Here is a 27,083-nt window from a genome sequence, read left to right as displayed (position 1 = left end):
CGAAGCGTTAGGGCTTACCTTAATGAGTCACAATCTAATAATAGCAATGACTTATCGATCCAACAATAACTATGATATCATAATCTAAACTTAGTCATGATGTCATGTTCGAAAAATAGCAATGACCGCAGGGATTCCCATAATTTTCAATGTGGGATTTCCCAGGAGATTCTTATCCTGACGTCATGATTCAAAAATAGCCATGACATCATGATCTAAAAATAACTACAACATCAGGGATTCACATAATTTTCAATGTGGCATTCCCCAAAGTGTCGCATGCGCAGTTCTTATCCTGACGTCATGATCCAAAAATAGTCATGACATCATGATCTAAAAATAGCTACAACATCAGGGGATTCACATAATTTTCAATGTGGGATTCCCCAAAGTGACGCATGGGCAGTTCTTATCCTGACGTCATGATCCAAAAATAGCCATGACATCATGATCTAAAAATAGCTACAACATCAGGGGATTCACATAATTTTCAATGTGGGATTCCCCAAAGTGACGCATGCGCAGTTCTTATCCTGACGTCATGATCCAAAAATAGCCATGACATCATGATCTAAAAATAGCTACAACATCAGGGGATTCCCATATTTTGCGTCGGGGGAATCCCTGAAATGGCGCATGCGCAGACGAAGTGAATTTGAACCGGCACAGCATATCTACTGTTATAAGCATGTCGAACAGTAACAAACCCTTACCGTTCTCCATACTTAATATACTATAAGAACAATTTCTATAACGGAAAAAAAATTGATTTTACAGTAAACCCGTTTTTTAAACGAGTAGGCCGATGTGTCAGCGTATTTTTGAAGGATACCAATGCTCGACCATCGACCGTCTTCTGTTTAATAAAAACGCTCAAAACTCAAAATGCGTTATTCGTTATTAAATTTTTAGGCGCTGCACGATTGAGCGTATTCAGCGTATTACGTGCGTGCTTACCCTTAAAAAATAAACTTAATTTGGACATAATAATTGTTCTGTACACTAGTGCGTAGCATGCAAAACGAATTTCATTTTTTTAATTAATAAGAAAATTAGCATAGACAATATAATATATTCAATCCAAAAACGACTGAAAATCCATTATAGACGTGTTGGTAAGATATTCGCGTTCAATCCTAAGGGTCTCGGGTTCGAATTATGGCGAATCCAAGTTTTTTTTAATTTCGTAATATTGCGCAATTTGATGTATTATTGTAGCTGATTAGAAATTATAATGGACAAGATCTAAATAGCTCAGTTAGTAAAGAGTTAGACAGATAATTACAAGGTTTTGAGTTCGATTCGATTTCTATCGCCGCCTTTTTTTATTGAGAATGCAGTTGTTCTTAAATCTGAACTGGTGAGATCTCGAGTGGCCATAGAGATTGAGGACCCACGAAGATTGACGGGCAACTGAGTGCTGCCAAATATTCTCAAAACATTTCTCGGTTTTAGGACTCTTCCATCTATTCATGACTTACAGTAATATCGAACAACAATGACCTGTCTGTCCTGTTGATTCGCCAAAGGCTCATGAGTCGAAGACGAATTCAGGATTGATGGTCGTGCCGATGATTCTCCTCGATAGACACATACCTATAAACGGTATAAGCTGTCGTGAAAGAGGAGATGCTGTAAAAATAAGTCGGAATGAAAACGGGGAATGTTTTGCACTTATTTTTATTAATTCTGTAAATATTCTGAATCCAAGAATTATCATGAAGGCATAGTCGAATATTGGGGTGTTGAATTTGATAATTAAGACACAAACCGAACATGTTTACGATAACATTAAAGTTTTAATAGCGATCTCTAAATGAAAATCCATAATGGAGTGTTCAGATATTTTAGTAGACTTCGAACAATTAGGTGTATCTTTTTCTAGCCTGGTTTTTTGCTGGGTATTCTAACCTAGAAATTTCTGGCAATGGTGCGACCTACCATACCGACTGGTTTTTTCCAAAATCTAAATTTTCAATTCCGGGGGTACTTAACACGAAATTGGCACAAATAGTGTCTAATTGATTGTTACGCACTTATCACTCAAAATTACGGCTTAATTGTAATTGGGTCACGTACAGTTTGCTTTTTTTGGTTTGGTGTGGTGCTGCCCCCCGCGGACGCGGCAAAAAATATCGTTTAAATGGGTTTTTTTGTTAGCGGCTTGAAGGCGTTTCTTTTGTGAAGGGGTTGGTTGTTCTCGGGCGATTGCACTCGAATGCCCCATCGGACACCTCTTGAAAGGGTTCGCTCAGCTCACATATCAATACTTCTTTATCCATTTTGTAAAGCGGTGTTTGGGGCTTAAAAGATTTCGTCCCGTAAAGGCTTAACCGAGCACGAATTTCGCTTGGTTGCCGTCACACTTGTAGATATCCGGGGCCAAAGTCCCATCTGCGGAGCAGCCCTTGAGTTGCATCACGTTTCCGAGAATTTTAAATGGTGTTTAAGCGATAATTATCGAGGTGTTCTTGAGGGTCTTTTGTCCGGCGCCAAGTGGACAGTTGCCGTATCATTAATAAAATCTTGACGGCCTACAGCAAGGACTAAATATTCGGGGGTGTAGGAGCGGACAACGATCAACTTCTGTCACCGAAGGGGTTATAAATGGCCCCGTAAAAGGAAAATTTTGAAAGGGAAAGCAAAAAACACAATGCCTTGGTTAAGGAATTATTTAACCCATTGTGGGGCCGGACCTGCACATGGTTATACTCATTACTGATTTTACACGGAGATTTATGCTCTCTCTTATGTCACCAGACACCGGTCCAACAGCTCACAATACGTGACGGACATAAAGAACCTCCCGTTAGCTACACAATTGTGCAAGAGATCGCCAACATTTTTTGGGCCAAAACCACTCTTGATAGACATTCAGAAAGTTTCAACTAATTTCCCCACAGGCGGTCTAATTTAACTTTTTCAATTAATTGCAAAACTTTATATGATAAGAGGCCAAATTAAAATACGTGGAAATGAATCCAGAAATAAAATCTCCGCTTGATTTCGTTAATTGAACGCGCAGAGAGCGCCGCCGAGTCCTTTCGGCACGACTCCGAACAAAGCGGCTTTGTTGCTTTAGCCGGTAATCCCCCGAACACAACACCTACAATAACCAAATGGTGTTTGGAAACCTGATACCACTTACAGATGTATGCAGTTTATCAGACTCCCACATATGGACGAAGACTATGTGATTGGTAAGTGGTACCAGGGAGCGGCGGTACTTTCAAGGGTTTGTAGGTGAGGAGGATTGTCTTTATTTGACCGTTTACACGGCCCACTTGAATGCTAGTTTTGATGTGGTTGTGTACATTCATGGTGGGGATTTCGCGACTGGTTATGCCAGTGTTTACGAACCTGACTATTTTATAGACAAAAATATAGTTTTCGTAAACTTGAATTATAGATTAGGGCCGTTAGGTTGGTACCACCAAATCAAATGATGAGATAATACAATCGTACCACTAGGTTTTTGAGTACTGAGGATGACGTAGTACCTGGCAATAATGGGCTCAAAGACCAAATCCTGGCCTTAAAATTCATCAAAAAATATATCCGCCATTTTGGTGGTAATCCTGACTCGATCACACTTTTCGGAGATGGTACTAGTGTTAACTTCCATTACTTATCGCCACAATCCCGTGGGTTGTTCCACCGTGGTTGGTCCATGAGTGGTACCATGCTAGTACCATGGGCCCTAATGGAGCAACCATTGGCCCAAACGAAAAAACTCGCCACTGTCGTGGGTTGTGGTACCGATGGGACAATGATCAAGTGTTTGAAAAGTAGACCAGCCAGGCAAATTACGGTCACAATACCAGAGTACCAAGCTTGGTGGTACCTGCCATTTGCCCAATTTGCGCCCGTGGTTGACTCCTGGGCCACTCAACCGGTACTATCAGCCCATCCTTACCAAATGATCAAAAATCAACAAGTCTATGACGTTCTTTGGATCGTTTCTTTTACAAACTCTGAAGGCTTGTACGCAATTAACGAGATCTACGATAATGCACTTTTGGCACTTCTTGATGACTACTGGAATGAGTATATTCCACCAATTTTGTACTACAATTACACCGTGGATCGAGATTTGCAAGATGAGGTGAGTCAGAAGATTAGGAAGTACTACCTTGGAGAGAAGAAATTGTCGAAGAGGACGTTTCGGGAGTTGGTGGCGATGTTCTCAGACCGGATTTTTATCAACGATATCGTCAAAACCGCCAAACTGATGGCAAAATCAATGAAATAGCCCACCTATGCCTTGAAATTTGAATACAGGAGTGGGAATAGTTGGTTCGGGCTTGAAACAGAGACTGGGAGGAATTTTGGAGCAGCTCATGCTGATGACCTCCTCTATATTTTCAAGAGGGATCCATTTGATACAAGCGGAAGCCAACGAGATAGAGCTATGGTTAAAATTTTTGTCGATTTGTTGGCATCGTATAGTCACACGCGGTATTAAATACAGTTAGGGGTTTCAGGGGAATCAACTTTTTTTTCATGGTTGTAGCATTCCAAAAGTAAAAACAATGGAGTGGCTACAAGTACCAAAAAATGCCACAGATGACTTGACTTTCCTAAAAATTGGAGCCCCGAACGATGTGACTGTGGAAACGTCAGTCCAAGGCAGTGCCCCATTTTGGGATTCGCTACCAATCAAGGAAAATGAAAAGATTCCATAATTTTGAAATAAATTGTACATCAGTTTCTTGTTTTTTATTGATAACACACATCATGTCATTGTATAATTGTAATGTTGACATTTTAGCGAAATCTTAAAAAAATCATATCTTCCTTATTATAAAAGATACACTTTTGAAACAAAGACATCATACAGGCACTTTTTTACAGAGAATTTAATAATGTTATCAGCGATTTTTTTTTGATTATTCGTTTAGCTGTAATAACATAAAGTTGTATTTTTTTAAATGGTAATCATAGTTGGCTATGACATTTTCGAAAGGCTTATTTTTTTCTGAACTCAAAACAAGAAAAATATATTTTGATATTTTTATATTTTTTTGATAAAAAATATATTCAAATATTTGAAAATAGTTGGCCATGGAAAAATTATTTCACATAAAAGGTGTGAATAATTTAGAAATTTTGTGAACGGATTTAAAGTAAAAAATGTGAAATTATAAAAATAAGTTAAAGTTATTTTCAATTGAACAAATATACGAGCGTCGCAGATTTTAATTACATAAAAAATGTGCAGAAAATTGCAAACGATGTGTCACTACCACTTGATGCCACTTTTTTATGATTTAGTGCAATGGAGGTGACGTTGATAATGTTGTGTATTTTTTTACCGCAGATGGAATTTGATTTTGGTGTTTGGATTGACATTTTTTTGTAAAATAAAATTTTATTGATACGCAATCATACAATTAATAAGATTTTTCTTCGTCCGACATTTCATGTTTAAAATTGGAAAATAGAATGACAACGTAAGCTTGCCATTTTAAATATAAAAACAAATAATTTTTATTAATTGCAAAAATTTGATCTAATAAAAATTTATTATGCTGTTTTTGAATTATTTAGGGTTTAAAAAATCATTAAATTATAAATACTTGTTGGGTAATACAATTTTCATAGTTTTAATTAAAAATCCAAAATTTTTTCATGGCCTACTATAAAGAAAAAGCGAAATGTTTTGTTATATTAAATATTTAAATTTAATGTATTATACAAATAGACATATCAAATCAGAAAAAAATAAGCTTTTCGAAAATGTCATAGCCAACCATGATTCCTATTTAAAAAATACAACTTTGTGTTATCACAATTAAACGAATGGTTGAAAAAAATCGCTGATAACACTATTAAATTCTCTGTAAAAAATGCCTTTACAGTGTCTTTGTTTCAAACGTGTATCTTTTATAATAAGGAAGATATGAATTTTTTAATATTTCACTAAAATGAAAACTTTTGTTTATAAGTCGAAAACAAAAAACGATAGCGAGTTGCGGTTTTGACCAAAATTATTTTATTAAGAAACGGACCCGAGAATGTGTTACTTGTTTTTCTCTAAACATCTTAGGAAGATCCCCTATTCGGACATCCAAAATGCAACACCCTGTACTTGGTTTGAGAGATCTTCTTATCAATGCCAAAAATCATAAGAACGATTTTTCAAGTTTGTGTTTTTCAAACAACAGTTTATGTTTCAAAGATCTTATTTATAAAAAAATAACGATTTAATTAAGTTAAGGCCAAAAACTGCAAAGTTGTCTTTTCCTTTTTTATAAAAAGTCGGTCATTTTTGGAGATTTAATTACATAGGTTCTAAAGCTGTAAAGAAAATCCAAGAACGAGTTATAAGTTTAATATTTGCAAAATTATTTTTTGGAATGTGTTATTTTACCTATAAAAATAAATTAAATTAATTAAAAATTAATAAGACCCAAATTTTGAGTACCGCTGAACTAGAATTAGAAAAATTAGGGTAAATTATCTTCTTGGTCCACTACGTTATTGTTCTATTTCAATTTGTGTTTTGTTATAAAATTTTATGGAAAAAAAATTTTTTTGCCAAGTCCGAGATTCGAACCTCCCACACAAATGAATATGTTAGCCACAATTTTAAAAAACTTTAAAGACGCCTACGCGCCACCATCTCCATTTTGTTTATTGAAAAAATTAACTTCTAATAAAGCACAGAGGCTCTCAACGGGTGGATTAATAAAAATTTCTGAAGAAAGTACACAATGTTTTTTCAAACACTGATTTTTACGATTTTGGGTTTTAAAAATACACGTAAAATCAGTTGACAATTAGTAAAGAATAAAAAGTTTCTTAAACAGTTCAAGGTGGTGGATAATAACAATGTTTATTTATGACAAAAAAAAGAGGTCGAGGAAGTAGAATTGTGTCTAGTTTCCACCAGTGCTTGTTTTTCTTCATTAAATGAGTTAATGATCGCGAGTATAAATTCAAATGAGGCTGGAATTTTTTGCCGAAATTACAGTTGAAAGAATGTGTTCAGGTAGTAAAGTTGGTCCGGGCTTTGCGAGCTTTGAAATGTGTTGCCTCCCATTCGCTATTTCCTAGAATCCGGTGTGCTTTTTACAGTGAAATAGCAGTGTGACGTCACATCCCGTCCTGACCTGGGTCAACATGACGGAACTTGCCTCCATCCATCCACACATGTGTCACACACAACTTCCTCAACCAGCAGGCCTTGCCTCCACTTTAAACTCCCTCCGCGAATGTTCGAATATTTGCCCGTTTGCGATAATTCGACATGGAATGGACGTTGTAAAAATAAATTGGGTTATTATATGGCCGAGCGAATTTCTCCTGTTATAAATATTTAAGTGGACTGTTGGAAGTTTGGGGAAAAATGACGACGACAATAAACAACTTTGACTTGTTTATTGCGTTGTGTTGCGGCCGATTTGCATAATTTCGGCGTCTTTACGGACGATTTTTATTGTATGGCTGGCAGGTGACGCAAAATAACGACAGATGTTGTAAATTAGAAAATTTCGAAAACGAAAGCACGCCGAAGGCCGGAGCGAATCGCAAGATGCTATCGGCTTCCTAGAAAATAAATAATCAATCGGGTTTGGACTCAAATCATAATTCAGGGGGCTTTTGCTTTTAGAACACGGAAAACACAACCAAATTTAATTTTCTTAAGTTTAAAGTTAAATGTCTTTGTCATTATTTTATATAATTAATTATTTTTTCACTGAAAGGAGGATTTCTAAAAAAAATTTTTTGCGTCTTTTTTACCTCCTTGTAGAAGTTTGCTTTATAGAAATTTTACGAAATTTTCCAAAAGGAAATGTAAGTAGAATCTTTAATTTATTTTCTTAATGCACGAAACAAGAAAGGAATAATTATATTCTCGCACGTTTCTTTTATCCGTTCACGATTGTTTTAAATTCTCAGCAAGCGTAGATATATTTTGTTAGGTTGGCGTCAGGTCCTGTCAGGTACTGTCTTTATGACGCTGTCTTGTCAAAAATTCGCTGTGTTGTCAGTTCTACTGCTTATTAATTTAAAATATCGTAAATAATTTCTGTTGATAAGAAACTGTGTATCAAAAGATGCTCTGAAAGATGCAAGAAAGACAGACCCGACTTTTTTACCAAATGATAATAAGTAGAATAACAATAAAAACGTATTCAATTATTTATTTAAAAAACGAAGCAAAGTGGCAACAGTCCTTGGTTGTCATCAATTCGGAAATAAAATTAACTAAACGCCCTCTGGTGATGACTTTTGAACTATGTCGAAAACAGTAAAGAAATTTTCGTAATGCCACATTTAACTGATATTTAATGAATTGTTCAACAATTTAGCGTGTATAGTGTTAATTACTTACAATAGAAAGAATTACTTTAAAAGTACGTGGTGGTAAATACTAGCGTTGACTTTGGCTCTGTAGTTTTTCGTGGTATAAAGTGTTTATTGTTGGAACTTGAAAGTGGATAAAAAGTGAAAAATATTTAAATTTTGATTACAAAGTGTTATCAAACAGTTGTCTAATTAAAGATTATAAGTAATGGATCACAGCGAACACAAAGTTTGGCTCAAGAAACCAATAAATTAGTGAAGTGTTATGAATTTTAGGTTAGAATTTTCCACTGAAAAAATCATGAAATGCTGCGGTAAATCTACAAAACTACAATAAAGATTAACAACTGCTGATACATTTAAACGTAAATTATGCCAAAAGGTAGGCTTTTCAATGTCTTTGTAATAATTTTCCAATAAAGAAAGTGAACCAAACAGTCATTCGTTATTCGTGTTTTCCTCGTCATCTCTCATTTGTCAACATAAGTTTCTTGCATCAAAGATGCAATAATCACTCCGCATAGGCAATGTAATAATTGTGAAGCCCCAAAATTCGTACAACGCTCAAAATATCCGAATAAACATTTTCCCACCATTTATGGTTACTGTTTTCGACCTAGCTCAGTGGCGCCCCCAACGGTAATTTTATTTCCGAATAACCCAAAATAAATTTCTTATGACAACTCACAGTACTGTCAAATAAAATGTCAGATTTTCATAGATAGTCCGAATTTGAAACAATCGTGAACGGTGTACAATTTTTCTCTTATTTTATTGATTTTCTTATTCTTCTTAACTAGTTTTATTACCTACTTATTCTAATTAACTCATAGAGTAAATTTTAGCAAAAAAATACAAAATAATAAGCAATTTTTTTAACTCTTTGTGCGATTTTTATTAAAACTTTAGTCTAGATTATCTTCCTAATCTGACTTGACTGCAAAAAAAAAATTAACAACTCCTTTTCACTTAAAAAAAATATTATTAAATGTGACTAAACACTGAAAAAAGACAGTTTATATATTGACAGTTTTGACATTTATATTATAATTGAATTACTTGTAAGCATTAGAAAGATATTTCTGTATAAACCATTGGCTTACAGATACACATTATTATAGGGGTTGTTGATTACCTATTAGACATTACTCATTATTTACTGAATTAAAAAAAACCTATTTCAAAACTTCAATTTTCCTTACATTTTCGTAACGTTGAACTCAAAAAATTTCATCATATAGAAAGCGAGTTTGTAGGCAGGTTGTTTGAAGCCAACATGTAAGGGCGAAAGAAGTGAGGGGCAAGAGGAAGCATACTTCTTGTTCAATGGCAGCTCGTAGTCAAAGGGCAAACAATTAAAAAAACATTGCAAGTTTCAGAAATAATTTATGTATACGAGTTTAAAAAAATGCCTTAGTTAAAATACTTTTAATTCTACCTTAAGACATGCGCTCAGAATTATAATATTCAAAAATATTCAGTATCACAGCGGAAAATCAGAATACGTTACGACGCCACTGGTGTGTTTCCATATTTAGGTTAACACGAGTAGTTTCGTTCTTACGGATGACATTACCGATGAATAAGCCCTTGTGGATACTTTCTCCTGTATATTTCGACGTAAGAACCAAATTTTACCCATTCTCAAGAAACTTTAAGCCCAAAATTCATAATCAGAGAAGGGATACCTAAGGGTCAAATTCGCGTACCAAGCCTCATTTCCCCTTGCCCCACCTGCACATGTTGGCTTCAAAACAAATCTCACCTTGCCCAGTCTATATAATATATGGTGGAAGGATGGACTGCGCTTGAGATAAAGATTTTGTTGTCAATATAGGTAGCCAACACATCAAACTCAATGGTGGCAAAATGAAATTTTTGGATGTAAGTTTGTATTGTGCAGCCAGAGAAAAACGGGTTTTTTGGAATTGCTAATTTCTATATCTGTAGTGTTGTGAATTTATTTAATAATTTTGTTAAAAACAACAAATATTTACTTTACATTCTCACCTAAAACATTTAGGCAGGACCACATGAAACGTTTATTTCCGTGAAGCAATCAAGGCGAGGGTTTAGTAACCATCCTACTGCCGCCAAATTCGAAGGCTTACAAAAGGCTTATATTGCACGCAGAAATATTTGCCCCATCAGGAGCAAAGTCATAGTCCAAGGTAATAGTATCAGCGTTTATCAGTTTCGAGTGCACTAGAGACAGTGCACCTCAAAGTTGTTGATAATATTTAGTAGGTACACCAGTTGTTGAGAATAACGATGATTTTGTTGTTTGGGAAATTATTAACTATTATAATTTTGTAGCTGATATGGTTGAATAATTATTAATATGTAAGTGGATTTGTGTCTCGAAAAGCTGGACGAATTGTTAGTTGCAGTCATTGTTTATTTTGTAAAAGTTTAGAATCAGATTTATTAAATAAAAAAGTTCAAGAAGGTTTTTGTAAAGCTTATGCCAGTGTTGTCATCAAGTATTTTCCATTCGTTTATTGTGTTTTGTGATTTGTGTTTTGCGTTCCGTGTGTTTTTGTTTTGAGTTCCGTTAGTTTTTCTTTTGCGTTTCGTTAGGTTTTTGATTCTGCGTTTATTAGTTCTGGTTTTGTGAATTGTATTTTTTGTGATTAATTAATTATTTGTGACCAATATTCAAAAATTCCTTAGGATTAAACAAGTATTAATGTACTTATGTTGATATTAAAAACTAAAGTAATGAGGATCAGCTCTTTTATTCTACTCAAATCTAATTACAGTTGCAAAAAAATGTTGGTAGATACTTTTCATTATTCTGTCACTAGGCCAAACGCTCTATAAATGATGAAATAAACATGGAAATTACATAACCTTACATATCGTGTGTATACCACAGATATAATTTACTAACTCCTGGTGCGTATAAAGAGTCAATAAAGCCTACTTTTGTTAATAAGCATTCACACAAGAGTGATCTTCTAGTTTCTAGATAGTCAAAATTACAAGTTTGGTGTTCATACTTTTGCTTGTGGTAGTGGAATATGGACCTGCATATTCAGTTTCAGCTTTCAGATCTTGTTACTTGTCACCTGCTGAAATGCAAAAAAATCTTTACAGATTACACATTACACACGTTATTTCAGTACGAAATTTCTTGTCCATACTCTTTTTATGTTTATAGTAAATGTATTAAATAAGATACTTTCGTGTACTCCCACTTTAGATACTGTTCTTTACAAAATCCATCTTCTAAGGGTACCAAAAATTGTGAGTTTAACTTTACAAAGGTCGAACCGTTGAAAAACTTGTTAATTTTATATTGGCGTAATAAACAAGACATCTAGGAAACAATTTCTAATACATTGCACACAATTTTAATTGTATTTTAATGTATTTAAAGAAAACGACACCTTCACCACCAACTAAAAATCCAAAATTTAAACGCTATAACCTCAAAAAATATTTGAGAGTTTGTTACCGCTATGATCCTGCTATGTAAACGTAGTGACAGAAATGTCAGATGACGCACACGCAAATGAAGCTGACCGCTACCATACTAGTGAATACTATACAAAATTTTGTAAATACAAATAAAAACTATATATCCAATTTTCTAGTCGTTCCAGTTGTTAGAGGATTCGAAGCATAGAAACAACCAATGCTGGATAACCATTTATCAAAAACATTTTGTACAAATGTGTGTCTTTGCAAACCTAAAAATGACTTGCTGGTGAATTGAAATCTCTTACTGGGCCGACATGGGTCGTACTATAGAATAGAATTTTACATAGTACTACTCTGTGCCAACCCAGTACTAAATTTACTCAAAAAAAATAAAAATAGCAACATTGGACTGAAAAATTTGTAAGACAGTATAAATTTTCGTCTCTTGAATTAGGATTCGTTATTAAGCTGGCATAGGAAGTACTGTAATTATCATGGTCCATAATACCACTCCATACCAACTCAACAATAGATTCCTGCATCGTTGCCTTTTCAATAAATGCTCAAAGAAGATTTATATAGGTTTGAGAAACTACTGCAGGGTCTACTTAGCCCACTGATAAATTAATAATTAAACAAACATCAGCCAAAGCAGTGATAGACCGAACAGAGATTTAATGTTGAAATTCAAATCGATGATACTTTAATACGTTGAAAAAATCATTCAAAGACAATTTGTTTTACCTAAATACGGTCATATTGTCATTCATGATAATATCAGTATCTGCATTCTGAAGCCAGTCTTTTCTTAATTTAGATTAAATATCAGTTGTAATATAAACTATATATATCAGTTAACACTTTTGTAAAAATACAAGAAAACTTCTATTTTTCTTTCTTTTCAGATGTCTCAGAAATCGAAATTATGCAATCACTAACCGTACTGTGACAATAAAATATCATGGAAACAATCAATGCTCACTGACTTTCGAAAACATTTTACAGAAAGGTATAATTAAACAGTCAAACGAGAACTTACCGAAGTTCGACTATAATTGTCCTAGCAGCCTCATCCGAAGAGATAACTTACAGGTAGTTTCACTTGTATCTAGGAATGACCACAAATTTTAAAGAACTCTGTGTTACCGACTCCTACTGGGCTCTATCCAATCCTCTGCTGCTAATGTCATTAAGTTTGAAGAACAAGTCACAACCGACCTATATACGGGGTTTCAAATTTGGGATGGGTGGGAGTTATCTCTTCGGATGAGGCTGCTAGGACAATTATAGTCGAACTTCGGTAAGTTCTCGTTTGACTGTTTAATTGTCCAGCGCAGCCTCATCCTCAAGATAACTTACAGGTAGAAGTTTAAAGAGAAAGGTTGTGACAACGTAGAAAAGGGGCCCAATAACATCAAAAGTTTATTTGAGCGTCTACATTGTAAAATGAAAGATAAACAAAACATATATTCTTTTAATAACGAAAAGGAAAAAAGGCACATGACTCATTGCATAATTGCCTTGGCAAAATCGGTCTCTGCAGCTAGAGGCAGATTGTAGGTTTTGACAAAAGTTTGTGACTTTTCGGACCAACCTGCAGTCTTATGGATTACATCCAATGAAATGCCTTTGTGTAAAGCTGCAGATGATGACGCATGTCTAGTTGAATGAGCTGAGAAAATACTAGTATTAATTCCAGCCATAGATAATGTGGTTTTTATCCATTTACTTAATGTTTGTTTATTAGCTGCTTTATGAGGTGATTTTATTGTCAGGAACAGAGAGTCAACATCTTTACGAATCTGAGCAGTCCTCTGGATATAGTCTGATAAGGTTAGAGCAGCACAAACTCCAGGTTGTTCGTTAAAGAAAGGGATTTGAAGGCACGGTTCGTTTTTTGTCAGTAAAGACGTTTTAATGTTTTCTGTTATTCGGATCTGAATTTTGGTATCCATCTTAAGAATATTTGATAATTTAATCAAGGATAGTGTTTGAACACGATGTCCAGTGATCAGTGCTAACAGCGTGATCAATTTGTACGTGAGTTTTTGCAATGAAAGGTTGGTCTTAGGAAACAAGTTATTCAAAAAATCTAAGACCTTACTGGGATCCCAAGTAAAGTCGTATTTGCGACGTACCGGGCAAAGTCGCGCTATCCCCTTCAAAAATCGTTTTATGTAAATATTAGTTCCAATATCAGGAATGATTAAAGATAAAGCTGAGCGATGGGAATTAAACGTCCCATAACTATAATTTTTTGAGGTAAATATGTCCTGCAAAAATTGTAGTACCTCATTGGAAGTAGCAGTATAAGGACATAGATTGAACTTTGAACAGAAAAGCCACCAGCTGCTGTATGTGCAGTCATACTGCTTTAAAGTCCCGGTCGACAAAGACTGCAACATTATGGGGATTGATTGTTCGGGTATTTTTCTTCTGAGAAAAAACTTCCCTGACAAAAGTGTGGCAACCAGAGTAAGCCTCAGAGGGTGTTGTTCGTAACTATAAGGAGAAGAAAGTAGATGAGGATTTGCTTCTAAATTTAAAGGGGCTTGAACCAGCAATTTAGATAGTAAGGGATACCACGGCTGCGATGACCATTTGGGAACAATTACTATCCCCACTCCTTTATCACATATGATTTTTGTTTAAAACTCTTAAAATGAGACTGAATGGCGGAAAAGCATAAAAGTAATAATCACTCCAAGAAATAGTAAACGAATCAGTTGCAATACACATATGTGTCACATTTGGTGTTATAAAAGGAAGCAAATAGATCAATTTCAGGTTGACCAAATTTATTTACCACTTTGGTAAATGCCTCTTGTGATAGCGACCACTCTGTTTCTACAGGCAACTTTCGAGATTCCTTGTCTGCTATATCATTACATTCTGAACGAATGTACGAGGCGTGTAACCATAAGTTACGATTTTTGCATCACTGCCAAATGTCACGAGCAAGAGAACTTAATTTTGGATATTGTACACTACCCATTTTATTTATATACGACAAAGCTGTAGTGTTATCAGTACGAATAAGAATATTCAGATTCGAACAATTTCTCGCAAAACATCTTAGTCCATGAAAGATTGCTAAAAGTTCTAAAAAATTAATATGTTCCCGCTGTAAGTCCATTGGCCAGTTGCCACTAGCAGATGTGCCCTTACAGTGTGCTCCCCACCCTGTCAAAGAACTATCCGTAAATATTTCTAAATGAAATTCATCATTCCTTATTCTGTTCTTAGATGAAGGAATCGTGTTAGTCCACCAATCGAGATCCTTCAAAGACTGGATGGAAAGCTGCATATATGATTCATAGTTGCCCTTAGAGTTGCTTAAGGCAAGGAATTTATCCCGTTCGAGATGTTTGGTGTATAACCAGCCATACGTCACTGCCGGACAAGCAGATGTTAAATACCTAAAAGTTGAGCCATTTTCCTAATTTTTAATTTCTTACAAACTTTAATCTGTAAAATTGTCTGTAAAATAGCTTGCTTCTTGTCATGCGGTAATTCTACTGTTAGTTCACTTGAGTTAAACAAAAAAACCTAGAAATTTGCAATTTGTGTTTGGAAGTATACAACTTTTATCTTCATTAATAATGAATCCTAAAGATTTTAGTAAAGATAATACTAGGTGAGTATTTCTTAGACCAACTTTATAGTTTTCTGATAAAATTAAAAAATCGTCTAAATAGTTCACACAAAAAACTCCCTCCATACGTAACCAGTTTACAACTGGTTTGATAATTTTTGTGAAAACATAGGGAGCAATCGACAATGCAAAGGGCATGCACACAAACTCAAATAGGTGATTTCTAAATTCAAACCTAAGATATTTCCTAGAGTTTTCGTCAATAGAAATAAGAAAATAAGCATTTTTCAAATCAATGGATGTCATAACCCAGTTCTTTTTTATGAGTTTGATAACTGTTCGCATATCCTCCATCTTAAAATGGAGAGGATCCAGGTGTTTATTTAAAATTTTTTTTTAAATTCAAGATAAAGCGGTTCTTGCCATTCAATTTTTTGACCAAGAAATAATTTGATATAAATTGGTCAGTGCAAGGGTGACACTTACGAATCACTCCTTCACCTAAAAGTGTATCTATGGAAACCGACATTGCATCCATTTCCTCCTTGTTTAATTTCGCAGGAGATGGTGGTCGATTCTGAATTGGCTCGACTACAAAATGGATTTTAAAAGATTTAACCCATTCAAGAACTTTGTGATTATTAGTGATTTTTCGCCATTCAGTCCTGAAGTATGACAATCTACCTGCTATTACCTCTAACGTTTGTTGGAGCGTGAGGGACTGCGACTCCGGTAATTTTTGTAACTCTGATACGGTCGAGGATCTCGCCCTTTTTGTTTCAGGTCCCTCGTTGACCGAAACGAGCTCCTCGAGTTTAAAGACCTGGAGGTGGATGGGTAATTAGTTGTTCCTCCCCCCCCTCTTTTTTGACTGATTTTAGGGGATTTTACTATTAATTTATCTGGTACCGCTTTGAGGTCCTGACTTGACTTTTGTAAAGTCTTTGCAGATTTAATGCGTTCACTTAAGTCCTCTCCAAACAGAAAGTGACCTGGTGTATCTTTCTGGATTATGTCCTTCATAGACTTATTAAGATTTTGAGCAATGTTGGCTCTTCTAGATCGGGACATATTAAAGAAAAGATCTGTCAAAATTTTTCCGGAATCTATTAATAATTTCAATAATTCCTCATTTCGGGAACCACTCTCCTTCAGAAGAAGGGTCAAAGCTTCACCTAGTGAGGTGAGACCCACGCCCAATTGAGATTGACCTAAACGTTGATACTTATCCTTCTTGATTTGTATATCGGCTAATGCAGGTAGAATTTCTGGTGCTTTGAGTAATTCGCAATTGATTGGTGTTTGGTATTTCCCCAATAATGCTGTTTTTACCTGAGCATCCAAACCTCGTGTGAGGTTATAGTTCCAACGCACAGTTAGTGCTTCATGAAGGTGAATCTCCTCAGATTTTTCTGATGGGTCATCCCCTAACAAGGCTAAAACATCTTTTTCGAGGTCGGGTTCCAAGCAAACAAGTACATCAGGCTCGCCACCGTTGGTTGGCAGAGAAATAGGGGTCGGGCATCGAGAAAATGTGCCGCGATCAAACCCTTCTGACTCCTTGCTGCTGTGAAGAGGACTTGTTCTTTCCCCACGTTCATGTGTATGACGTGGAGAAAGAGATGTGGAACGACTACGCCTGGTGTGATGTTTCCGGGCGTGACGAGATTTGCGGACTTTCCGTTCCAAATGGCGTAAACGCCTTTCGAGGTCGGATTTGTCTCGATGGCTTCGTCTATGAGCGTCCGTGCTGGAGACAGAACTAGATCGAGAGGAAGATCTGTGCGATTTTCCCATTTTCACACTATGAGTGCATAACGTGATCTAACCTCCAAATTTTTTCAGTACCTATATCTATAAACCGAGTACTTACTGCAACCTAAATGTCTATGACTGTAAAAATAGACCTAAAGCAATTAGGAGAGTAAGAAATTGAACGATATTTTACCTTTTATAAGGGGAAACCGAACGAAAATTAGCAACGCGTGGTCAATTTCCAAGCACAAGGAAACGAATGACATTAGCAGCAGAGGATTGGATAGAGCCCAGTAGGAGTCGGTAACACAGAGTTCTTTAAAATTTGTGGTTATTCCTAGATACAAGTGAAACTACCTGTAAGTTATCTTGAGGATGAGGCTGCGCTGGACAATTATTTGTTTTGTTTAGAAGCTCTTCGCTTTCTCCACTTGCTGGAATTGTAATTTATTACTGAGTCGGCATGGGTCGTACTATAGATTCAAATTTTTCATGGTACTACTTATGCCAACACAGCAATAAATTCACTAAAATTTAGCTTAAAAAGAAATACCATTGGATGTAAAATCAGTTATACCTTTTAAATTACCATGATTTTAGAGTTTATTCAAATTCAAATGTAATTTTGTTTTTATGAATACCTAGTTCTGTGTAATAAATTTAAATCATACAAATGTCGGCATAACGTAAACATTCTTTTCTGTAATGGATTCCAAAATAAGGCAACTAATGTGAATTTTGGCCATATTGCTACTATTATTCGATTTTGATAACATCCATCAAGATACTCTGAAAAACTTTGTAAATACAAAAATCTTTGTTTTCCAATTCTTCATTCCCCTCAGTTGTAACAGAATTTAAAATTTTGCGAACATTGACCATGCTGTGACCACAAAATAACACAAAACAGTCAATGCTAAATACTGAAATAATTTTTTACACTAGACACAAATGATGACACAAGCAGAAAATTTTTGTCTAAGAAATGTTACTGGTAAGGTGAAACCTATTTCTGGGTGGGCATAGGTCATACTATGGGTTAAAATGCTACATGGTACCACTTCAAGCCAAACCCAACACTACATTTCTAAAATTTGAGAGTGTTACGGGAAGTACCATAATAATAAATTAGTGAATTCGAAAAAGACTTGAATGTTGCGATAAGTATGCATAACTATCGATATACCCTGGATATCGTTTCCAAAGTCTTATGCAAAAGAATACCAATCAAGTTTAAGAAGCTAACAACAAACGTGCTTTATTATTAAGAAAATCATGGAGAAATTGTTACTTGTCAATAATAATGTAGAATATCACAAACTATCATCTTTCATCCAACAATAGAGGTTGGTAACGTTTGTACTCAATGATACAAATGGGACTATATTTTTTTAATTATTTTTTTAAATATAAACAAAAAATACAATACACCTACATACTTAATTGCACCTATGTTTACCATGGGCACGAATTAAAAAAAATAACAGAAAACAAATCTTGCCTGCTTATATTGGCTTACCCCCCAGGGATAATGGAGTGTGGGGTTGGGGTGAAAGTTACTTTTCTGCCTTGCAACAACAAATTAACAAAAAGTTTTGTAATGTTTTACTATTTTTGTAGAAAATAAGTTAGAAAAAAAAACAAACTTTTAGAAATTATCTCAAAAAATACGTAAAAATGTCTTTTGTTTTTTTCAATAATTTATAAAATTATGCGGCAAAAGTGGTTTAAAATAAAGAAAAACATGTTTACAACTCGCAACATTTCAAATTTGTTGCTTTTGAAACGTCAACTTTATTATTTTAATAGTTTTTTTTTTTAATTAAATATGTAGCTTTACAAAAAAAATTATTTATGATATTTTAGTAATTTTGTAGAAAATAAGTTTAGAAAATATTAAGTTTATTTAGTTTTTATTCATTAATAATTTGTAGTTAGTAACTCCCAACTCCATATAAAATACGTAGTTTGTTATTTGATTCATTTTTTTATTTAATTATTCATGCTTAGTACAATAGTAACTAGGTACAGACACCATATTTTCATATAGTACCTGTGTTTCCAGTGTTTTCAAAATATAGTTTCAATTTTTTCTATTATACCAAATTCATCTATTTTAAATTTATATTATAAAAAATAATACTTTAAACAAAGTTTAATTTTAAAATGTTTTTAACAATTAATATCAGTAGGTATTTCTAATAACATGTTACTGGAACTTGTTTAACCAACTTCGTTTTTGGATTACTAGGTATCTGTATCCTTTTTTTAATTTTAAAATCGTATGTAGGAACATAAAAAATTATGCCTATATTATTATTATATCTTTTATTTAGTGTCTTCAAAATTGGAAAAAATACTCTCAGACTCCATAAATGATAAGTTTGAGTTTGGAGAACTTCAAATGGCCACGACTCAATATTCCAAATGGAATGCTCCAATTAATTATATTACACTAGGTAAAAAAATGTTTTGCATAGACCTGTATTTTAGAATCCCCTACACTTATGTCTGATAATTTTCAAGATGTGGTGTTTTTTTTGATATTACGTAAGATTCCTTACGTTACAGCTCTTTTTATAATAGGCTGCTTTAAAGAAATATTTTTCATTGAATAATGGACGAGTAATGATCACAATTTTACTGTTTAGTTCTGTTAAACTACATAAGTTCATTGAATTTACGTCTATAAAACAAAATTTTTCATATTTTTCTCTCGCTTTAATGACAATCTATTAAAAAAATGGCTAATGAACTTCTTAGTGTCAACAAAATACTATAACTTGAAACCTACTAAAAATTAGTAAAATTAATGTTAATGCAGATTCAAAGAGAATTAAATTCTCTATCATTTGAAATTCTGCAAATTTGGGTTTTTTACCATTTGTATCAAATAAATTTAAAAATACCAAAAAAAGCTCTACGCTTTTTCTTTTAACTACCTAAAAAACGATTTTAAAATTACAAAAAATAGATATGTTACTGATTTTCTTAGTTGAAGATCCGAATCTAAAAAATTTCAAAAAACTCAAATTACTTAGAAAATGGCTAAACCTGAATAGTTGAAATAGCTTGCTATTCTTACTTGATTTTATTTTTGTTTCTTTAATTATTTAAAGAACTTATCTCATCTCGTATAAAAAATAATATTGAGTAAAAAACAGATGTGACAATCAATTGTTTAACCTAAAGTCCTAAAACTCCCTGAAGTGAAACCACAAATACAACTTTCACTTAATCCCTATCTGTTAAGCGGATTAGCACTAAGTGAAATTTTACAGTTACCTGCGCGTTAACTTCTTCTCAGTATTTGTGTAATTTCTAAGAACAGACGTTGGAAATATTTTACGAAATAATTTTAAACAATTATTTTGGGCCTTGAAGGATAACAAGTATTAGCAGACGAATATTTAAGATTATACAGAGTGTTCCAAAAAAGTGTCACGTCGTAATATTTTTTTAATGGCATGCTTAATTTAATTGTCTTCGTTAGCTACGAGTACGTATACATCGCTATTTTTTAAAGGGTTTACAGATTATTGTTATATTTCTGTTATAAAACCTACTTCAGAAAGAATTGTTCAAATCGTTTCCGAATTCACTATTGAGTTGGCATGGAGTAGTACTGTATGGAATATGATAATTATTGTACTTCGTATGGCAGCTTACTAATGAATTCAAATTCAAGAAAATGATTCATATTTAAATACTTGAGGTATACGAGGGCAAGGTAAGAAATTCTTGACCAACCATAGACTTAATATTGTCAACAAAATTTTTATGCTGGAGCAAGTCATCATGTGTCATAATAGAATCCCTCAAGATTTTTTTCTGAGCATTTTTTAAAGTAAAAGTGCATGTCTGTTTTGAACAACGGATAAAATGGGGAATTTCGCCGTCAGTAAATTCTTTGTTTTGGGGACTTATTGCCAACAGACATTTATCGAAAGTTGGTGAAAGTTTATATAGAGTCAGCCTCTTTATATTCTAATGTAAAAAATGGCCAGCTGAATTCGAACGTGGTGGCACATCTCTCAATGATGAGTTTTGTGAAGGACGACTAAAAACAGTAACCACGGATGGAAACCTCAAAAAAATGCACAACTTGGTATTGGACTATCGGCGAATGAAACTGATTGAGATAACTAAGGTCATAGGAATATCTGAGAAAGGAGTGTAGTCTATTTTGCATCAAAAATTAGATACAAAAAAACTGTAAAATTGCAAAAGAGTGCCGCAAGGGTCCAATACACCCGCCCACAAAGGCGCTGTGGTAATGGAAACATTGAGGGATTAAAAATTTTAATTATTAGAACTATCTTCATATTCGCCTGATTTGACTTCCCCAGACTTCCAACAACCACAAATTAAAAAAATGTGGTTAGGAAAAATTATCACTCGAATGAGGAGGTGATTGTGACTGTAAACAAGTATTTTGCAGACTTACTAGAAAGCCACTTCAGGGATGGGATTAAAAACTAGAAACACATTTCACCAAGTCCGTTGAACTAAATAGAGATTACACAAAAAATAAATGCATATTTGAATCAAAAACCGAAGGCATTCGTTATTAGGCCGAGAATTTTTCATCTTGCCCTCGTAGCTTTACCGATTTTACGATCAGCTATGTTACCCTAATTTTTAGGTTAAATTCGAGAGAGTTGTCAAAACATCCATACAAAGAGAAAAAAATTAACAGTTTCGCAGAATAAAAAAAACTATTTTCAACTGTGGTGGTAAAGTATAGAACGGAGCTCGAGTTGTAAAGCAATTACGTACTCGTAGAATTACTCGCTCCTTCATTAATCTTTACTCGTATGTATCTAATTCCACCCAAAAGTAAATGCTATTTAGAAGTTAAGTATAATTACTTAATTAAGTAAGAATTAAATATAATTAATTAATTAATTAAGTATCGTTTAAAAAAACGTATTAAACGCAAAAATTGTTAATGGATAATTATTTAATGAATAATGGTTATAAATGTGATCATTTGGATCATTAACAAGTTTTGCAATATTATTGAGTTCTATCATAGCAGTTGTTATCTTTAATTAATAGATTTACGGCACGGTTTCGTAAGATTTAACAACTTTTTCATAATAATAGTGACCTGATGACAACACTGGCATAAGCTTTACAAAAACCTTCTTGACTTTTTTATTTAATAAATCTGATTCTAAACTTTCACAAAATAAACAATGACTGCAACTGACAATTCGTCCAGCTTTTCGAGACACAAATCCACTAAGATATTAATAATTATTCAACCATATCAGCTACAAAATTATAATATGTGGTTAATGATTTCCCAAACAACAAAATCATCGTTATTCTCAACAACTGATGTACCTACTAAATATTATTAACAACTTCGAGGTGCACTCTAGAGATGGTACGAAAATACTAGAACTGTTATTTTGGAAGAGGTATGCGGTGACTGTTCCACGGAACTGTTCCGTCATTCCGTAAGTAACAGTTACTGCGATACTTGGAACGACGCCTGTTCTATGCTTACACTTTCGCACTGGAACGAATACTGGTCTCGTCATATCTCGATCCTTCAAGTAATATCTGTTCCAAGCCTGTTCCCGAAATTGTTTCTATTTTTGTGTTACTCACTTACGGCAATCTCTGACAATATCGGCATCGGACAGTGGTATTGGTCTCGGTACTCTCGCTCGGTGACGCATACTTACATGTTTCATTATTTAGTATCGAATTACACCGTTTATATTTTGCTAATGCGGCATCTTATTTTAATCGTAAATTATCTTCAACGAAATTAAACACAACAAAAATGAATAAAAAACATAATCACGTATAATATAATTTTGTAATAATAAAAAATAATGTTTAATTAGGAATAGGTACATACGTGAATGCGTAAAATATTCTAAATTATATTTTGTTAATCTTGTTTATTTCTTTATTTGCTCTTAGATACGTAAATTTGCAACATAAAGCGAAATTTAAATTTAATTCAGAATGAAACTAGTTTTAAATTAAGTTGCCAATGGTTGTCATTTATCTTGCATTGACAATAGACAATAAACGTCAAGTTAATCGCGAACTTAAACTTCTGATATGAATTCGTAGAATTGCTTGGGAGGTCGGAATGGTTGGTGCGTGTGAGGGCTTTTAGTTTAGGGCGAGTGTGAAAGATGAAAAACATGTGTTAAAGATGAATGCCGAATGTCTGGATTTTTAGAAAATAAATTAGTCTGTAACTGGCCTTTGAAGAATAAAGTGGAATTAAAAGGTCCTGCTGAGAAAATCGTCGTTTAGTTATCCTAATCCTGACATAATAAATTATAAACTATAACAATTTATCAGAAGTGGGATCGTGAAAAAAAAATTATTCGTGGGGACTTATGTAACCGTTCGGAGGTCTGGCCTTGTCAAAATGTTTAGTTTTGAGGTGATCGTCTAGAGATTGTTTGGAGGACCGCTACGTTGTCGTGTAGATTTGGAGATTCGTTATTTCAAGCACTGTGTGTCTGGGAAAAGAAAACGCAAAGAGTTCGACCCAAAATGTTTATTCACTAAATTTACAGTCATTGGTGATAGTATGCAACACGTTATACAATTCAGAAGTGAGTATAGACAACAAGTTAAACAGTATACATAGGCAACCAACTAAACGAGTATTGAATCTCGGAGAACTGAGCGGGAAATTTGAATGCAAAGTTCGGACCCAACCTGGTGATTCTAGAAAGACGGTTGCAAAAGGGACTCATAGAGATTCCGACCACCGCGTGCTCTCCATTCCCTAACCTTGGGTATACATCTCTCCCCAAGCCCCGGGAGAAAAGCTAGGCTCTCTTTTAAATTGGCATGTTTTGTAGTTGGGCCATTGCACTCACTGGGACTGCCAAGGTCTTTTTCCCTAGTGTGATGGCAAGTTCCAAAGGGAGACAGAAAGATAGTTACTACTCAAACATGCAGCCAAATTAATCCTTCGTAATCAACAGTTTGTTTTAATTAAGCAAAAGAGCTCTCGTCAAATTCAACACGTACATATCACGTGCTCCTAGCTAAACTTAGGTATTTTTACGGTAAGCGAAAGTCTGGTAAAATAAAATAAATGGCATGAAAGGGTTAAGTTCGCGCTTTGTGGAAAAAAGAATAATTAACTCTCTGTAAAAGAAAAGGTCAATTAACGCTCTGTAAAAGAAAAGATTAATTAACGCCCTGAAAAAAGAAAAGAGTTAGATAAAGATCCTCCCCTGAGACTTCCAACCGTTGAAGATGGTGATCCTGGTGGTGTGACGAAGAGTTTGTCTCTTTGGGACCTGGAGGTATCTCTCGAGGTACATTTCACCGTTTGGCGCTCAACCCGTCGGAGACAAAGAAGCTGCCTAAGATTTACGTTCAACTCCAGGAGACTATTTCTTAATCAATCTTTCCAACCCGTCGGCGGGAAAGATTGATCGGCTTCGCGAGTTAGTTGGCTCAACCCGTCGCAGACAAAGAAGCTCAACAAAACTCGCGGCTGGTGCGCTCAACCCGTCGAAGACAAAGAAGCTGCCAAGGATTTACATCCAGCACCAGAGTTACTCCAAACAGTCTTTCCGACCCGTCGGTGGAAAAAATGAGTTTGGAACGCAAAGCTAGTTGGCTCAACCCGTCGGTGGAAAAAATGGGTTTGGAACGCAAAGCTAGTTGGCTCAACCCGTCGAAGACAAAGAAGCTCAACTACAGCAGTGAGACGAGTGCAAGCGTTGTCTCCGAAAAGACGTACAAACACTGTCTGCTTTTCCTCTTCCAAGCGGCAACTATTTATAGGGGTTGCGTGACGTCACTGGATCAGTGGCCTACGTGACTAACAAGAAATATTGTTTAAAGTTGGTAAACAATGCGTCACTATCTTCGAAGGATTGACAGGAAGTTTGCAAAAGTCTCTGGATGATGTCGAGATGTGATAGAATCGACGTCTTTGTTCCTCAATCGCCAATTATTTAATAAAAGCGTTTCCACGTGGAATAATGGAGCTTTCTTCGGGTTTATTCTGCTTAATTCTTGATAATTCTCTCGTATCTTATGCTGAATGAGGTTTGGGGTTGTATGTTGTATGAAGTTTTCAGGTTTGATTCAATCCGTGACGATTATGTTTGATATAAAATGGGGATGAATTGATATTTACCTCGACCGGTATCGAAGATCGGCGATTTCGAGCTTAGTGAATTTGATTTAGATTCAGTTTTTCCTGGTTGGCAATACAGGGAATAAGCGATTTAATAAGGGTAAAACAATAGAAAAGTCCGCCATCTGGAATCAGCTTTCTCCCCTTGGAATTTGAGGAATGTGGTGTTTTTCAGGCCATCGCTACCTGCTCTTTTGTTTCACATCCGGTGGCTGGGTAAAATCGTCTCTTCGTGGGTCGAAATAATTACGTAACCCAGATTTCCACCACACAGACTTTGCTTTTCATCCGATAAACATTGAAGAAATGACTGCACCTATTCGACTTTTATTTAGTTTTTTTAGTCGTTAATAAATCCGAAATAAAGCAAACATTGACTGTACCATGACCAAATATCCAAAACATTTTGTAATAATGCACAAATGCTCGTTTTTTGTGAAACCAATAAAAATTCTTACCCTTTTGGACAGGAATGTTATCACCATACCGTGCTCTGGATCAGCATAGAACCTTCCACCGTGGTCATCAAAAACCTTGCAACTCCTGCAGGAACTATTATGGGACGAGTCGAATTCGTTCGTCGTGATGTTGTTAGTCGTTATTTTCGAGCCATTCGTAATATTGTAAGTTATAATTTTAATTGATATGACACTAGTAAATACTTTGTAAATATAAAAATACCTATATATCCATATTCTTTTTGTTCTATTTGTTAGAGGATTCGAAAGAATGCGAGCGTTTATCGGTTTATGATTCCTAAAGAAGCATAGACACCATCAATGTTAACTATTTATCGAAAATATTTTGTACAAATGTGTGTCTTTTGAAAAAGACAGAAAATCTTCGCAAACCTAAAAATGACTTGCTGGTGAAATGAAATCTCTTACTAGGCCGGCATGGGTCGTACTATGAAATAGAATTTTACACAGTACTACTCTGTGCCAACCCAGTACTAAATTTACTCAAAAATAATAAAAAGGTTGGAATCTCTAAGACAGTTTATTATCTTGAACTAGGATTCGTTATTAAGCTGGCATATAAAGTACTATGATTATCATGGTCCTAAATATCATTTTATGCCAACTCAAGGATAGATTCCTGAATAGTTGCCTTTTCGATAAAAGGAACATTGGCCAAAATATTGCGAACCAAAGACCAAGTCTGTGACTCAATATATGTTAGATATCACAGACTCTCATCCGATAATTTCAATTTCAAAAAATTTGTGTTGAAATGCAAATCGATGATAGACTAAAACGTTGGAAGAATTAATCAAAGTCAATTTATTTGACCTAAATAACTGTTATATTGTCATTCGTGGTAATATCAGTATCTACATTCTGAAGCTAGTCTCTTCTTAATTTAGATTAAATATTAGTTTTGCTACTAATACTTTTGTAAAAAATACAAAAAAATCTATTTTTATTTCCTCTCAGTTGTTTCAGAAATCAAAATTAAGCAAACGTTAATCGTACTATGACAATAAAATATCATGGAAACACTCAATGCTCACTAAATCTCAAAAACATTTTATAAAAAAAATATGCTTATGGTGGTAATGACAGAGTTTTCAGGTCGCATCTGCAGCGTCTGACCTGACCGAACGATCACTAGTAGTGACCGGGACCATATGTCTCTTCCGAAAGCCGAGGCATAAAGGTTTTGTTTAGAAAGCATAAAAACTCTTACTGAGTCGGTACCACTTATGCCACCCCAGCAATAAATTTACTAAAATTTAGCTTAAAAAAATACTATTAGATATAAAATCAGCTATACCTTCATCAAATGTAGCTTTATTTTTATGGATATCCAATCCTGTGTAATAAAATTAAATAATAAAAATTGTTT

At 34.6% G+C, this 27,083-nt stretch overlaps 1 protein-coding gene, 1 long non-coding RNA gene and 3 other non-coding genes across 6 annotated transcripts; 1 reads left to right on the top strand and 4 right to left on the bottom strand.

Moving 5' to 3' along the window:
• The first annotated feature begins 3,227 nt into the window (after positions 1-3,227).
• Positions 3,228-4,710, top strand: LOC655322 (venom carboxylesterase-6-like). The gene is made up of 2 exons (XM_064356369.1): positions 3,228-4,458; positions 4,514-4,710. Exon 1 carries the CDS (start codon positions 3,671-3,673, stop codon positions 4,250-4,252), a length of 582 nt encoding a protein of 193 aa, XP_064212439.1. The 5' UTR covers positions 3,228-3,670; the 3' UTR covers positions 4,253-4,458; positions 4,514-4,710.
• Positions 4,711-12,021: 7,311 nt separating this feature from the next.
• Positions 12,022-12,127, bottom strand: Mir3851m-1 (microRNA mir-3851m-1). The gene has a single exon (NR_161794.1). It is a non-coding gene; the product is annotated as a microRNA mir-3851m-1 (primary transcript).
• Positions 12,128-13,148: 1,021 nt separating this feature from the next.
• LOC135265957 (uncharacterized) lies at positions 13,149-16,789 on the bottom strand. 2 transcript variants are annotated; one of them, XR_010333855.1, is made up of 3 exons: positions 16,029-16,789; positions 13,469-14,241; positions 13,149-13,411 (listed from the first exon to the last, which is right to left on the bottom strand). It is a non-coding gene; the product is annotated as an uncharacterized LOC135265957 (long non-coding RNA). The 2 variants fall into 2 exon arrangements; XR_010333854.1 differs by having other exon boundaries at positions 13,149-14,241.
• A 728-nt stretch (positions 16,790-17,517) lies between these two features.
• On the bottom strand, positions 17,518-17,633 carry Mir3851l-3 (microRNA mir-3851l-3). The gene has a single exon (NR_161849.1). It is a non-coding gene; the product is annotated as a microRNA mir-3851l-3 (primary transcript).
• Positions 17,634-26,099: 8,466 nt separating this feature from the next.
• Positions 26,100-26,205, bottom strand: Mir3851n-2 (microRNA mir-3851n-2). Its single transcript, NR_161848.1, has one exon. It is a non-coding gene; the product is annotated as a microRNA mir-3851n-2 (primary transcript).
• Positions 26,206-27,083: the final 878 nt, after the last annotated feature.

This window comes from Tribolium castaneum, chromosome 4, assembly GCF_031307605.1.
Source record: "Tribolium castaneum strain GA2 chromosome 4, icTriCast1.1, whole genome shotgun sequence".
NCBI lineage: Eukaryota > Metazoa > Arthropoda > Insecta > Coleoptera > Tenebrionidae > Tribolium > Tribolium castaneum.
Note: the sequence above shows the minus strand (reverse complement) of the source record. Positions and strands in the feature narration are given on the sequence as shown.

What these genes read in the sequence shown, in the direction of transcription:
- LOC655322 (XM_064356369.1), top strand. Translation starts at nt 3,671, where the DNA reads ATGAGTGGTACCATGCTAGTACCATGGGCCCTAATGGAGCAACCATTG.